Raw genomic sequence first — 13,816 nt, 5'->3', positions numbered from 1 at the left:
TACTGAGTGAAGGAGAGGTCCTTCATACCACGCTATGGCGGAGCATTCCTGTATGGCTGGAGTTCCCCTTTAAGTGTTTAGATTTGTTGCTATACTCAACATGAATGGCGCTAGCGGCATCACGTCACGTAAAACATCATATACATAAGGCTGACAAGCCTCGGAAGGAGAATGCCATATTCTGAAAGACAACGAGACGATGAAGTCACTACACACCGACGCCCCGACGCGCGTCGCACTGCAATATCAGTAATAAAGAAAAACAAAAACAGTTAAAGCTTTCAGTTATTGGAGGAGTGGAGCGATCAGTTACTATGGCTTATATTTTCAGTGTTCCAACCCTTATCTCGCCGTCCGTCCACATTTCCCTTAATGTCCTGTATCTATTTCTACAACACAGCACCAGCGCCCCCCCCGTGGGCAGGGAAGGGAGTGTGGGGAGGACTCAGCTGAAAAAAGGCAGGGGGATTCGGGATTATTCCCTTCTTAGCTTGACAAAGTGCTTGGAGTATCTGTCCCTATTTACCGCAGACCAGTGCATCACCTCACACCCTTCTCCGAGGAATTGGCCGAACAAAAAAAAAAAAACAAAAAAACAAAAAAAAAAAGCAGAATTGTGCAAACAGGAAAGTCCATAAAGGAAGACTCCATCTCAGAAGAACGATTCTATAACATCACACCGTCCACGTCAAATTCGGCCATTTTCTCCACTCATAGCCGAAGCTGCATTCAGCATTCCGCTACAACTTTCTGGTTATCAGCAAGCTGTGCATTGAGGGAGCCAAGAACAAGCGGCAGATTTGTGACTGAAGCTCTGGAGGTGACTGGAGTAGACGCCGTTACTCGGGGTTATTATGAATGGAGGATGTATTGAATGAGACTATGAGATGACGTTATAAGCAGAGACAAGCTGGAAGACGTTGGTCTTCTCGGAGGGCGAGTCTGGTTAGCACTCGATTTGCTGGTGCGAAGCTGAGAAGCTGCGATGTTAGCACGGCAGAAGAAGTCCATTAAGACACCCAAGTGAAGTAAGCCACTTCATCCAAGTCTACGGGATAGTCGGTGAGGAGTATGGGAGTCCTCTGGTAAAGTTCGCCTTTGTAGCTGCGCCACTTGCCGACAGGAAGGTAGACGTCACGTTCCTGCTTTCCTGGTTCCAGCACTGGGGCCACCATTAAGGTGTCTCCTATCAAAAACTGAGAGTCAATTTTATGAGCCGCTTCATCGTTCGGAGAAATCCACCAAATTGGCCGAATGATGGGATCTCCAGTGTCGGTGACTTCTCCAGCAAGTTCCAATAAGAGAGGAGCAACCAGAGACTCGTGGATTCTGGTGAATTTCTGAGCGATTTCAATGACCTCTTTATCAAAGAGCCAAGGGGGAATGGAGAACTGCATGGAGGGCATGAAGGCCGAGAGCTCCAGCCAACGGATATAAAGCTCCTTCATGTCTCTCGTGAAGGTGTAGTCATTGCCACCAATCATATCTGGCAGGATAAAGGGGTAGCCCAGCATGCTGACGGTCAGGACGGTGGGGATCAGAGACTTTAGCCCCAGCTCGTATCCCCAATGGGAATCCCGGTCGATGATTCGAAAAAAACATGATATGTTTTGAGATTGATATCCAACTCTGAGCTCGGCAAGGTCATAAAACTGGTCGGCCATTTCCGTGTACCTCCTGCTGTACATGTTAGGATCAGACAAGGACTGGTACGTGCTAAACTGGTTGGGGAGGTAACTGGTCTCTCCAGCGTCAAATTTAAATGAGGAAATTCCATACTTTGTCCTGAGCTGCCTTAGATTGTTCTGGAACCACTCCTTGGTACTGGGATTTGTAAAATCCAGGAGAGCCCCAATCCCGTTCCACCACTGGACCATGGCTGGCAGCCGTCCACTGGGCTCCTTCACAAAGAGCCCACGCTCAATGCCAACACCGAAGTTTGAAGAGTTATAATTGACGAAAGGATGAATCCACAGGGTCACCTTGAAGCCATCTTCTTTCAACTTTTTGAACATGGCCGGTGCATCGGGAAACTTCACGGGATCAAAGTCAAAGTCTCCATAATACTCGGAGTACATGTCGTCAATCTCTATGTGGCTGTAGTTAAACTGGTATTTCTTGATGCTCTCTGTGAAGTTCAGAAGTTTCTCCTGGTTGATGTTGGCCTTGTAGAGAGCCCACGTGGACCAGATCGGGAACTTGAAGGCACTTTCTGACGGGATCCTGCTCGGCTTGTTGAAGTATCTCCGTACCATGTACTTGTGGATGGAGGTGACGTCTGACCCTACGCACACCCGATAGCTGAGCTCGGGGAAGGGAGGTTTGCCGGGAGGGGGCTTATAAGGAGAATCCTTATACCTTGCCTCGAAGAAAAATGCCTTTTCTGTGCTGTTCCACCCGAGATGGAAGGGGACGGATGCATTAATCTTAATGGCTGTAGCATTGGAAGAGAGCCAGTAGCTTTCTAAGATTCCACCAAAACCTTCCTTGAAAGAGTAAACGTCACCGGTGACAAAAGGTTTGGGTTCTTGGTATCCAGATAATTTAATGGGCCAGTGCTGGGTTCGCATCTCAGCTCCTCCGTACCAGTACGCGTTATCCCAGTACATAGTATGCATGATGGACGTGTCGGCCACAAACTCTTCCCAGCGCACACGGTAGCACATGACGGTGGCTTTGTCCTTGATGACTGTCTGAACGAAAAATTTCAATGGCCCCTTGTCCGATCTGGTACAGGATAAGATCGCCCCGTATTTTGCACAGGAATCTAAGTCCAGGACACCGGACTGGAAGGCCATTCGGAAGACCACCTTTTCCTGGTGATTGAGTATGACGAATCCATCTTTCTTTAGGAACAGCAGCTCTGTCTTGAGACGATCGGCCTTACGCAAGGAGACTGAGTAGAAGCACCAAGAAACCACAGCAGAGATCACCAGGAAGATGCCAAGCAAGACGGCGCCAATCAATGGCTTCTGCTCTTTAGGAACCTTCTGCTTGACTGGAGTGATGTTCTCGGGCAGGAAGGTGTACATGGCGGACGGTCGTTGGGTCTATTCTCTCTCCTACGGATGCTCCTTCATGCCTGAAAATTAAATGAGAACATCAGAATTAATAGGAAAATCTCTGAAGGAAAAGAAGAACATTGCATCTTGTTACGAAAGGACTTTTCTTGTGGTCAATACCCTACAGGGAACGAAGCTCCGGGATCAACTGCAAAGGGATCTCCACTACCATGGAAGGTCTGGTGGTCTCCAACCCATGCAGTCATTACAAAACTATGACTCCCAACATGCACAGACAGACAACAGTCATGGCTTCACAATAGCTGGAGACTCACAAGTTAGGGACCACCGGTCGAGTTCATGCAATAATGTCTAAGAACCAAACTAAGAATTATTGAAAACTTTTAAAGAAACTTGTAAAATTGTATGAACTCAGATCCTGCTGACGACCACACTAGACTCCATCTCGGGGGATGATCACCCCATCAGTGACATCTCTGCATCCCCTCCACTGAACCTTTGTTTTTTCATGGTAATTAGAATATTTTTCAGTGAAGCTTGGAGGGAGGATATGTAAACTTTTGCAATCATTCAGATATACATTTAGCACAAGAGAACACAAAGTAACAAAAAATTAAATTCAAATGGAACTTTTCCCCCAATTAACTATTAAAAAAAACCAAAAAAGCAAAGATGACGTTCTATAAAAGCTGAATAAAAGTCACAGATCTCATAAAATGTCGGCACAAATCGATGTAGTGTAAACTAGAAAAAAGTCACAAATCTTTGCCCCAGAATCTGATCTTTTCCGCGTTTTATTCTTCTGTGCTGCTGATAACGGAGGACAGCAGCTCATCCGGTGGGTCACCCGAGGGTTAATTCCATCTGACGCGAGCTGGGCGCCACTGCCAGGAAAGTCATCTGTGAAAAGCGTGACAGTGCGCCAGTCACCGGGGCTATGTATACCGCGGGCGGCACCGCTCATCTCACACCATCCCCCACCCCTTGTATTATAGGAGGGCAGCTTAAAGGGACGGTCCCCTCTCCTGCACCTGAAACCTCATCCTCGAATCTAAACTTTAAAGTTCTGCAACTTTCTGAGACGTCCGATTCATCAAACACCATTTTAAAAGTTTTTTTTTTTTAAAAGTTGCTTTGTTTTTCCGTTTTATTTTCAGCGCCACATTAATCACGCGGAGGTAGCGGGTTCATGAATAGATTCTCCGCTTCCTGGGAGACACACAGGGATATTCAGGATATTGCTTTCTCACTGACAGCAAGCAGAGATATTGAAGAACATGTCCCCTATATACAGAACCCCCTATATACAGTACCCCTCCTAGACCTGTGCTGGATACAGAGATATGGGAACTGTGTATGGAGAGAGATAAGCTGCTGCTGACAGCTGTGATGCCCCTTATCCTCCAGAGGAAGAGATCAGGCAGATGAGATGCCGACCGGCCCAATCTAGCCCCTCTCCCCCGGAAACTGAGCCAGGGCCTTACCTGCCCCCGGCGCAGAACGTCGCCCCGAGCAGCCAGCCCCACCGACGCAGAACGTCGCCCCGAGCAGCCAGCCCCCCCCCCCCGACGCAGAACGTCGCCCCAAGCAGCCAGCCCCCCCCCGACGCAGAACGTCGCCCCGAGCAGCCAGCCCCCCCCCGACGCAGAACGTCGCCCCGAGCAGCCAGCCCCCCCCCCCCCAACGCAGAACGTCGCCCCGAGCAGCCAGCCCCCCCCCCAACGCAGAACGTCGCCCCGAGCAGCCAGCCCCCCCCCCAACGCAGAACGTCGCCCCGAGCAGCCAGCCCCCCCCCGACGCAGAACGTCGCCCCGAGCAGCCAGCCCCCCCCCCGACGCAGAACGTCGCCCCGAGCAGCCAGCCGCCGCGACGCAGAACGTCGCCCCGAGCAGCCAGCCGCCGCGACGCAGAACGTCGCCCCGAGCAGCCAGCCGCCGCGACGCAGAACGTCGCCCCGAGCAGCCAGCCGCCGCGACGCAGAACGTCGCCCCGAGCAGCCAGCCGCCGCGACGCAGAACGTCGCCCCGAGCAGCCAGCCGCCGCGACGCAGAACGTCGCCCCGAGCAGCCAGTCGCCCCGACGCAGAACGTCGCCCCGAGCAGCCAGCCGCCCCGAGCAGCCAGCCGCCCCGACGCGGAACGTCGCCCCGAGCAGCCAGCCCCCCAGATCAGGACAAACTACCCCAGATTGTGGTATTAGGGTAGACGCTGAGTCTAGGGGGCAGAATCAGCAGCTGCCAGACAGCGAGGGGTTAATGACACAGATACAACATTACAGCTCAGTGTTCTATTTACACAAGGTGGCAACTTTCTTAAAGAGACAGAACACAAACTACAACAGAAGGAACATAAGGACTATGAGGAAAAAGGGAGAGAAGATGCAGAGAAGACTCTGCCCAACATGAGGAGAAGCCGCAGAGACAACAGAGCAGACATTACTTACAGCAACCAAACAGCAGCCAGAAATAACCGAGGAGGGAGCAGAGTCCGGACACTGAGGGGGAAGGGAGAAAACAACACCCAAGTCACAAGACTCCTGCTGCACCCTGACCCCGGGGGAGGGAGGACAACAATCCACAGGCAGGGGTGCACTAACTTATATCACTCTATCACTGAAGTCATGAATAACTTCACATCACTCAGTGCCCCTCCACCTGTACACCCTGCTCCCGGCTGCACTCAGCGCCCCTCCACCTGTACACACGGCTCCTGGCTGCACTCAGCGCCCCTCCACCTGTACACCCTGCTCCTGGCTGCACTCAGCACCCCTCCACCTGTACACACTGCTCCTAGCTGCACTCAGTGCCCCTCCACCTGTACACACTGCTCCTGGCTGCACTCAGCACCCCTCCACCTGTACATACTGCTCCTGGCTGCACTCACTGCTCCTGGCTGCACTCAGTGCCCCTCCACCTGTACACCCTGCTCCTGGCTGCACTCAGCGCCCCTCCACCTGTACACCCTGCTCCTGGCTGCACTCAGCACCCCTCCACCTGTACACACTGCTCCTAGCTGCACTCAGTGCCCCTCCACCTGTACACACTGCTCCTGGCTGCACTCAGCACCCCTCCACCTGTACATACTGCTCCTGGCTGCACTCACTGCTCCTGGCTGCACTCAGTGCCCCTCCACCTGTACACCCTGCTCCTGGCTGCACTCAGCGCCCCTCCACCTGTACACACTGCTCCTGGCTGCACTCAGCACCCCTCCACCTGTACATACTGCTCCTGGCTGCACTCAGTGCCCCTCCACCTGTACACACTGCTCCTGGCTGCACTCAGCGCCCCTCCACCTGTACACCCTGCTCCTGGCTGCACTCAGCGCCCCTCCACCTGTACATACTGCTCCTGGCTGCACTCAGCGCCCCTCCACCTGTACACCCTGCTCCTGGCTGCACTCAGCACCCCTCCACCTGTACACACTGCTCCTGGCTGCACTCAGCACCCCTCCACCTGTACACACTGCTCCTGGCTGCACTCAGCACCCCTCCACCTGTACACACTGCTCCTGGCTGCACTCAGCACCCCTCCACCTGTACACACTGCTCCTGGCTGCACTCAGCACCCCTCCACCTGTACACACTGCTCCTGGCTGCACTCAGCACCCCTCCACCTGTACACACTGCTCCTGGCTGCACTCAGCGCCCCTCCACCTGTACACCCTGCTCCTGGCTGCACTCAGCACCCCTCCACCTGTACACACTGCTCCTGGCTGCACTCAGCACCCCTCCACCTGTACACACTGCTCCTGGCTGCACTCAGCACTCCTCCACTTGTACACACTGCTCCTGGCTGCACTCAGCGCCCCTCCACCTGTACACCCTGCTCCTGGCTGCACTCAGCGCCCCTCCACCTGTACACACTGCTCCTGGCTGCACTCACTGCTCCTGGCTGCACTCAGTGCCCCTCCACCTGTACACACTGCTCCTAGCTGCACTCAGTGCCCCTCCACCTGTACACACTGCTCCTGGCTGCACTCACTGCTCCTGGCTGCACTCAGTGCCCCTCCACCTGTACACCCTGCTCCTGGCTGCACTCAGCACCCCTCCACCTGTACACCCTGCTCCTGGCTGCACTCAGCACCCCTCCACCTGTACATACTGCTCCTGGCTGCACTCACTGCTCCTGGCTGCACTCAGCACCCCTCCACCTGTACACACTGCTCCTGGCTGCACTCAGCACCCCTCCACCTGTACACCCTGCTCCTGGCTGCACTCAGCACCCCTCCACCTGTACATACTGCTCCTGGCTGCACTCAGCGCCCCTCCACCTGTACACACTGCTCCTGGCTGCACTCAGTGCCCCTCCACCTGTACACACTGCTCCTGGCTGCACTCACTGCTCCTGGCTGCACTCAGTGCCCCTCCACCTGTACACACTGCTCCTAGCTGCACTCAGTGCCCCTCCACCTGTACACACTGCTCCTGGCTGCACTCACTGCTCCTGGCTGCACTCAGTGCCCCTCCACCTGTACACCCTGCTCCTGGCTGCACTCAGCACCCCTCCACCTGTACACCCTGCTCCTGGCTGCACTCAGCACCCCTCCACCTGTACATACTGCTCCTGGCTGCACTCACTGCTCCTGGCTGCACTCAGCACCCCTCCACCTGTACACACTGCTCCTGGCTGCACTCAGCACCCCTCCACCTGTACACCCTGCTCCTGGCTGCACTCAGCACCCCTCCACCTGTACATACTGCTCCTGGCTGCACTCAGCGCCCCTCCACCTGTACACACTGCTCCTGGCTGCACTCAGCGCCCCTCCACCTGTACACCCTGCTCCTGGCTGCACTCAGCACCCCTCCACCTGTACATACTGCTCCTGGCTGCACTCAGTGCCCCTCCACCTGTACACCCTGCTCCTGGCTGCACTCAGCACCCCTCCACCTGTACACCCTGCTCCTGGCTGCACTCAGCGCCCCTCCACCTGTACATACTGCTCCTGGCTGCACTCACTGCTCCTGGCTGCACTCAGTGCCCCTCCACCTGTACACCCTGCTCCTGGCTGCACTCAGCGCCCCTCCACCTGTACACACTGCTCCTGGCTGCACTCAGCACCCCTCCACCTGTACACCCTGCTCCTGGCTGCACTCCGCGCCCCTCCACCTGTACACCCTGCTCCTGGCTGCACTCAGCACCCCTCCACCTGTACACCCTGCTCCTGGCTGCACTCAGCACCCCTCCACCTGTACACCCTGCTCCTGGCTGCACTCAGCACCCCTCCACCTGTACACCCTGCTCCTGGCTGCACTCAGCACCCCTCCACCTGTACATACTGCTCCTGGCTGCACTCACTGCTCCTGGCTGCACTCAGTGCCCCTCCACCTGTACACCCTGCTCCTGGCTGCACTCAGCGCCCCTCCACCTGTACATACTGCTCCTGGCTGCACTCACTGCTCCTGGCTGCACTCAGTGCCCCTCCACCTGTACACCCTGCTCCTGGCTGCACTCAGCGCCCCTCCACCTGTACATACTGCTCCTGGCTGCACTCACTGCTCCTGGCTGCACTCAGTGCCCCTCCACCTGTACACCCTGCTCCTGGCTGCACTCAGCGCCCCTCCACCTGTACACCCTGCTCCTGGCTGCACTCCGCGCCCCTCCACCTGTACACCCTGCTCCTGGCTGCACTCCGCGCCCCTCCACCTGTACACCCTGCTCCTGGCTGCACTCAGCACCCCTCCACCTGTACATACTGCTCCTGGCTGCACTCAGCACCCCTCCACCTGTACACCCTGCTCCTGGCTGCACTCCGCGCCCCTCCACCTGTACACCCTGCTCCTGGCTGCACTCAGCACCCCTCCACCTGTACATACTGCTCCTGGCTGCACTCACTGCTCCTGGCTGCACTCAGTGCCCCTCCACCTGTACACCCTGCTCCTGGCTGCACTCAGCGCCCCTCCACCTGTACACACTGCTCCTGGCTGCACTCAGCACCCCTCCACCTGTACACCCTGCTCCTGGCTGCACTCCGCGCCCCTCCACCTGTACACCCTGCTCCTGGCTGCACTCAGCACCCCTCCACCTGCGGTCCGTGCTCACCTACCTACACCGGCACCGGGGGGCTCAGGGCTGACAGAACTGTATAACCGCGGCTCCTCCTCCTGCCCTTACTAAGTCAGGACACGCCCCCATCCCAGTATGACACGCCCCGGACATGACGTCACACCTGGAAGGAGCCCTCACACACACACACAGTCCAGCATGTGCATAGAGCAGCCACTGTCTGTCGTCCTTAGTTGCTGACTAGAAAGCGCGGGAAGAGCGTCCTGCCGCCCAGAGAATACAGAGAGCCGTGTTCAGGGCCAGAGAAGCCATGAGGGGATGTTAGCTAAGGGCAGACTCTGTAGATGGGGGAATAATACCCGCTGTGTATGGAGGCCTCGCACAGAATCCGCCATATTGTTACCATGTGATGACAGACTTCTCAGAGGAGCTGTGCCGCCTCCATCATGGCTGCAGAGCAGGGGAAGCTGAGGCTTCACCACCGACTATAGAGATAGAATGCTGCACCTTGTGGGGCCGCCATCTCTGTCCTCCGTCACCCCGAGCTTCGTAGTAGGCGGCGATGTGCACGGTGTCCGCTGTCCTGTAGTCGCCGCGAGCGATCGGGGCGATCGCAGGCTCACATCCGCGAACAGACGCCAAAATACCACAACTATACAATATCGCCCCATCTCTCCTGATATAACGCACCTTTATAAATAACGAACTATCGAAATAGAAAATCACCTCATCTAATCAAAAGCATACAAATGTGAAAAAAAGCCGCAAGGTCCCAAAACCACTTAACAATAAGGACATCATCTCACTGCAAAAAGTCCTGGAAAACGGCGACACGAACCACAGCATTTTCTTTTTTTTTTTTTTTTAAACACAGTGTTTATGTAAATTAGACTTGAGCCAGCTACAGCATGAAATTAAGTGTGATCTCAGCCACTTTGAATGAGACATTAGTCATCGGTGCCAGATTAGTCAGGGCCAGTATTTAAAAAACTACCAACCTTGTAGGATTTATATGGACAATGGTGTTAAGAGTATTCTGTAAGAGTAAACTCTTGTGCATGCCCTCATCATCTCCCGCCTCGACTACCGCAACACCCTCCTCTGTGGCCTCCCTGCTAACTCTCTTGCACCGCTCCAGTCTGTCCTCAACTCTGTTGCCCGGCTAATCTCTCCTCACTACTCTCCTGCTTCTCCCCTCTGCAAATCCCTCCACTGGCTCCCAATTCCCCAACGAATCCAGTTCAAACTACTAACACTGATCTACAAAGCCATCCACAACCTGTCCCCCCTATATCTCGGAACTAATCTCCGATCCTCCCAAGACCTCCTACTCTCCTCCACACTTACTCGTTCCTCACACAACCGCCTCCAAGATTTCTCCTGAATATTCCCCATCCTCTGGAATTCCATGCCTCAACACGTCCGATTATCCACCACCCTCGGATCCTTAAGACGGAACCTGAAAACCCATCTCTTCAAGAAAGCCTACAGCCTGCAATAACCATTCTGCCGCCTCACCATCGCCAGAGCCGCCGCCTCGCCAGAGCCGCTGCCGCACCCCTGACCTTCTGTCTCTTCCCCATTATCCCATAGAATGTAAGTCCGCAAGGACAGGGTCCTCTCCCCTTTGTACCAGTCTGTCACTGTAAATTTTTTTACTGTAAACAATATCTATAACTCTGTATGTAACCCCTTTCTCATGTACAGCACCATGGAATTAGTCTACGTTCACATTTGCGGCTTTGGACGCAGCGGCGTCGCCGCAAAACAACGCACGCGTCATGTTTCCTTATCTTTAACATTGGGGACGCATGTGCGTTTGTTTTCATGCGTTTCGGTGCGTTTTGCGACGCATGCGTCCTTTCGACGCACCTGGCAGTGCGTTTCAAACGCAACATGTTGCATTTTTTCTGCGTCCAAAATTTTTAAAAGACGCTTGCGTCGCACTTGCGTTGTATTTGCGTCGTCGAAACTTCAAATCCTCCATTGAAGTGTATTGGCAACGCAGAAGACGCAAGTACTTGCGTTGTTGTGCGTTGTAGGACGCATGCGTTCTGTACTTTAAAAATAGAGAAACTGAAAAGACCCTATATATTAAAAAAGGGTTGAACGCATGCGTAAAAAATGCATGCGTTCTACTTGCGTCTTTCGTGCGTCGCGTCCACGACGCTGCGTCCAAAGCCGCAAATGTGAACGTAGCCTTAATGGTGCTATATAAATAAATATAATAATAACAACAAATTTTCACATGTTTGCCCTCGCTGTAATTACATTTACCTGGAAAGTCACGTTTTCAGGTCATTTTTACCCCCCCCAAAAAAAACAAACACCATGAGATCAAAACCCTAAGAAACACCGCAGAAATGCATTTTCTCGCCATTTCTTTAACCCCTTCACCACCTTAACATAGTAACATAGTAAGGCCGAAAAAAGACATTTGTCCATCCAGTTCAGCCTATATTCCATCATAATAAATCCCCAGATCTACGTCCTTCTACAGAACCTAATAATTGTATGATACAATATTGTTCTGCTCCAGGAAGACATCCAGGCCTCTCTTGAACCCCTTGACTGAGTTCGCCATCACCACCTCCTCAGGCAAGCAATTCCAGATTCTCACTGCCCTAACAGTAAAGAATCCTCTTCTATGTTGGTGGAAAAACCTTGTCTCCTCCAGACGCAAAGAATGCCCCCTTGTGCCCGTCACCTTCCTTGGTATAAACAGATCCTCAGCGAGATATTTGTATTGTCCCCTTATATACTTATACATGGTTATTAGATCGCCCCTCAGTCGTCTTTTTTCTAGACTAAATAATCCTAATTTCGCTAATCTATCTGGGTATTGTAGTTCTCCCATCCCCTTTATTAATTTTGTTGCCCTCCTTTGTACTCTCTCTAGTTCCATTATATCCTTCATGAGCACCGGTGCCCAAAACTGGACACAGTACTCCATGTGCGGTCTAACTAGGGATTTGTACAGAGGCAGTATAATGCTCTCATCATGTGTATCCAGACCTCTTTTAATGCACCCCATGATCCTGTTTGCCTTGGCAGCTGCTGCCTGGCACTGGCTGCTCCAGGTAAGTTTATCATTAACTAGGATCCCCAAGTCCTTCTCCCTGTCAGATTTACCCAGTGGTTTCCCATTCAGTGTGTAATGGTGATATTGATTCCTTCTTCCCATGTGTATAACCTTACATTTATCATTGTTAAACCTCATCTGCCACCTTTCAGCCCAAGTTTCCAACTTATCCAGATCCATCTGTAGCAGAATACTATCTTCTCTTGTATTAACTGCTTTACATAGTTTTGTATCATCTGCAAATATCGATATTTTACTGTGTAAACCTTCTACCAGATCATTAATGAATATGTTGAAGAGAACAGGTCCCAATACCGACCCCTGCGGTACCCCACTGGTCACAGCGACCCAGTTAGAGACTATACCATTTATAACCACCCTCTGCTTTCTATCACTAAGCCAGTTACTAACCCATTTACACACATTTTCCCCCAGACCAAGCATTCTCATTTTGTGTACCAACCTCTTGTGCGGCACGGTATCAAACGCTTTGGAAAAATCGAGATATACCACGTCCAATAACTCACCGTGGTCCAGCCTATGGCTTACCTCTTCATAAAAACTGATTAGATTGGTTTGACAGGAGCGATTTCTCATAAACCCATGCTGATATGGAGTGAAACAGTTATTCTCATTGAGATAATCCAGAATAACATCCCTCAGAAACCCTTCAAATATTTTACCAACAATAGAGGTTAGACTTACTGGCCTATAATTTCCAGGTTCACTTTTAGAGCCCTTTTTGAATATTGGCACCACATTTGCTATGCGCCAGTCCTGCGGAACAGACCCTGTCGCTATAGAGTCCCTAAAAATAAGAAATAATGGTTTATCTATTACATTACTTAGTTCTCTTAGTACTCGTGGGTGTATGCCATCCGGACCCGGAGATTTATCTATTTTAATCTTATTTAGCCGGTTTCGCACCTCTTCTTGGGTTAGATTGGTGACCCTTAATATAGGGTTTTCATTGTTTCTTGGGATTTCACCTTGCCCTTTTGCGTTTTCGTTTTTCGCTCCCCTCCTTCCCAGAGCCATAACTTTTTTTTTATTTTTCCGTCAATATGGCCATGTGACTGCTTGTTTTATTTGCGGGACAAGTTGCACTTTTTCAATGACATCATTGGTTTTAGTGTGTCGTGTGCTAGAAAATGGGAAAAAAAAATTCCAAGTGCGGTGAAATTGCAAAAAAAAGTGCAATCCCACACTTGATTTTTTTTGTTTGGCTTATTTTGCTAGGTTCACTAAATGCTAAAACTGACCTGCCATTATGATTCTCCAGGTCAGTACGAGTTCATAGACACCAAACATGTCTAGGTTACGTTTTATCTAAGTGGTAAAAAAAAATTCCAAACTTTGCTAAAACAAAAAAATGCGCCATTTTCCAATACCCGTAGCATCTCCATTTTTCATGATCTGGGGTGGGGTGAGGGCTTATTTTTTGTGTGCCGAGCTGGCGTTTTTAAGTCCATCTAGTTCAACCCGTAGCCTAACCTAACATGCCCTAACATGTTGATCCAGAGGAAGGCAAAAAAAACCCCATGTGGCAAAGAATAAGCTCCACATTGGGGAAAAATGACTCCACATACGGCAATCAGACTAGTTTCCTGGATCAACACCCTAAGGCATCCAATCCCCTCTTAAATTTAAGTAATGAATCACTCATTACAACATCATACGGCAGAAAGTTCCATAGTCTCACTGCTCTTA

The 13,816-nt window shown here is 52.1% G+C and overlaps 1 protein-coding gene across 1 annotated transcript; it reads right to left on the bottom strand.

The window, feature by feature from the left end:
- Positions 1-274: 274 nt before the first annotated feature.
- MYORG (myogenesis regulating glycosidase) lies at positions 275-5,573 on the bottom strand. Its single transcript, XM_069745848.1, has 2 exons — positions 5,466-5,573; positions 275-3,082 (listed from the first exon to the last, which is right to left on the bottom strand). Exon 2 carries the CDS (start codon positions 3,030-3,032, stop codon positions 1,011-1,013), a length of 2,022 nt encoding a protein of 673 aa, XP_069601949.1. The 5' UTR covers positions 3,033-3,082; positions 5,466-5,573; the 3' UTR covers positions 275-1,010.
- Positions 5,574-13,816: the final 8,243 nt, after the last annotated feature.

The sequence above is a fragment of the Ranitomeya imitator genome, chromosome 1, assembly GCF_032444005.1.
Source record: "Ranitomeya imitator isolate aRanImi1 chromosome 1, aRanImi1.pri, whole genome shotgun sequence".
Classification (NCBI taxonomy): Eukaryota; Metazoa; Chordata; class Amphibia; order Anura; family Dendrobatidae; genus Ranitomeya; species Ranitomeya imitator.
This window is presented reverse-complemented; position numbering and strand designations above follow the sequence as displayed.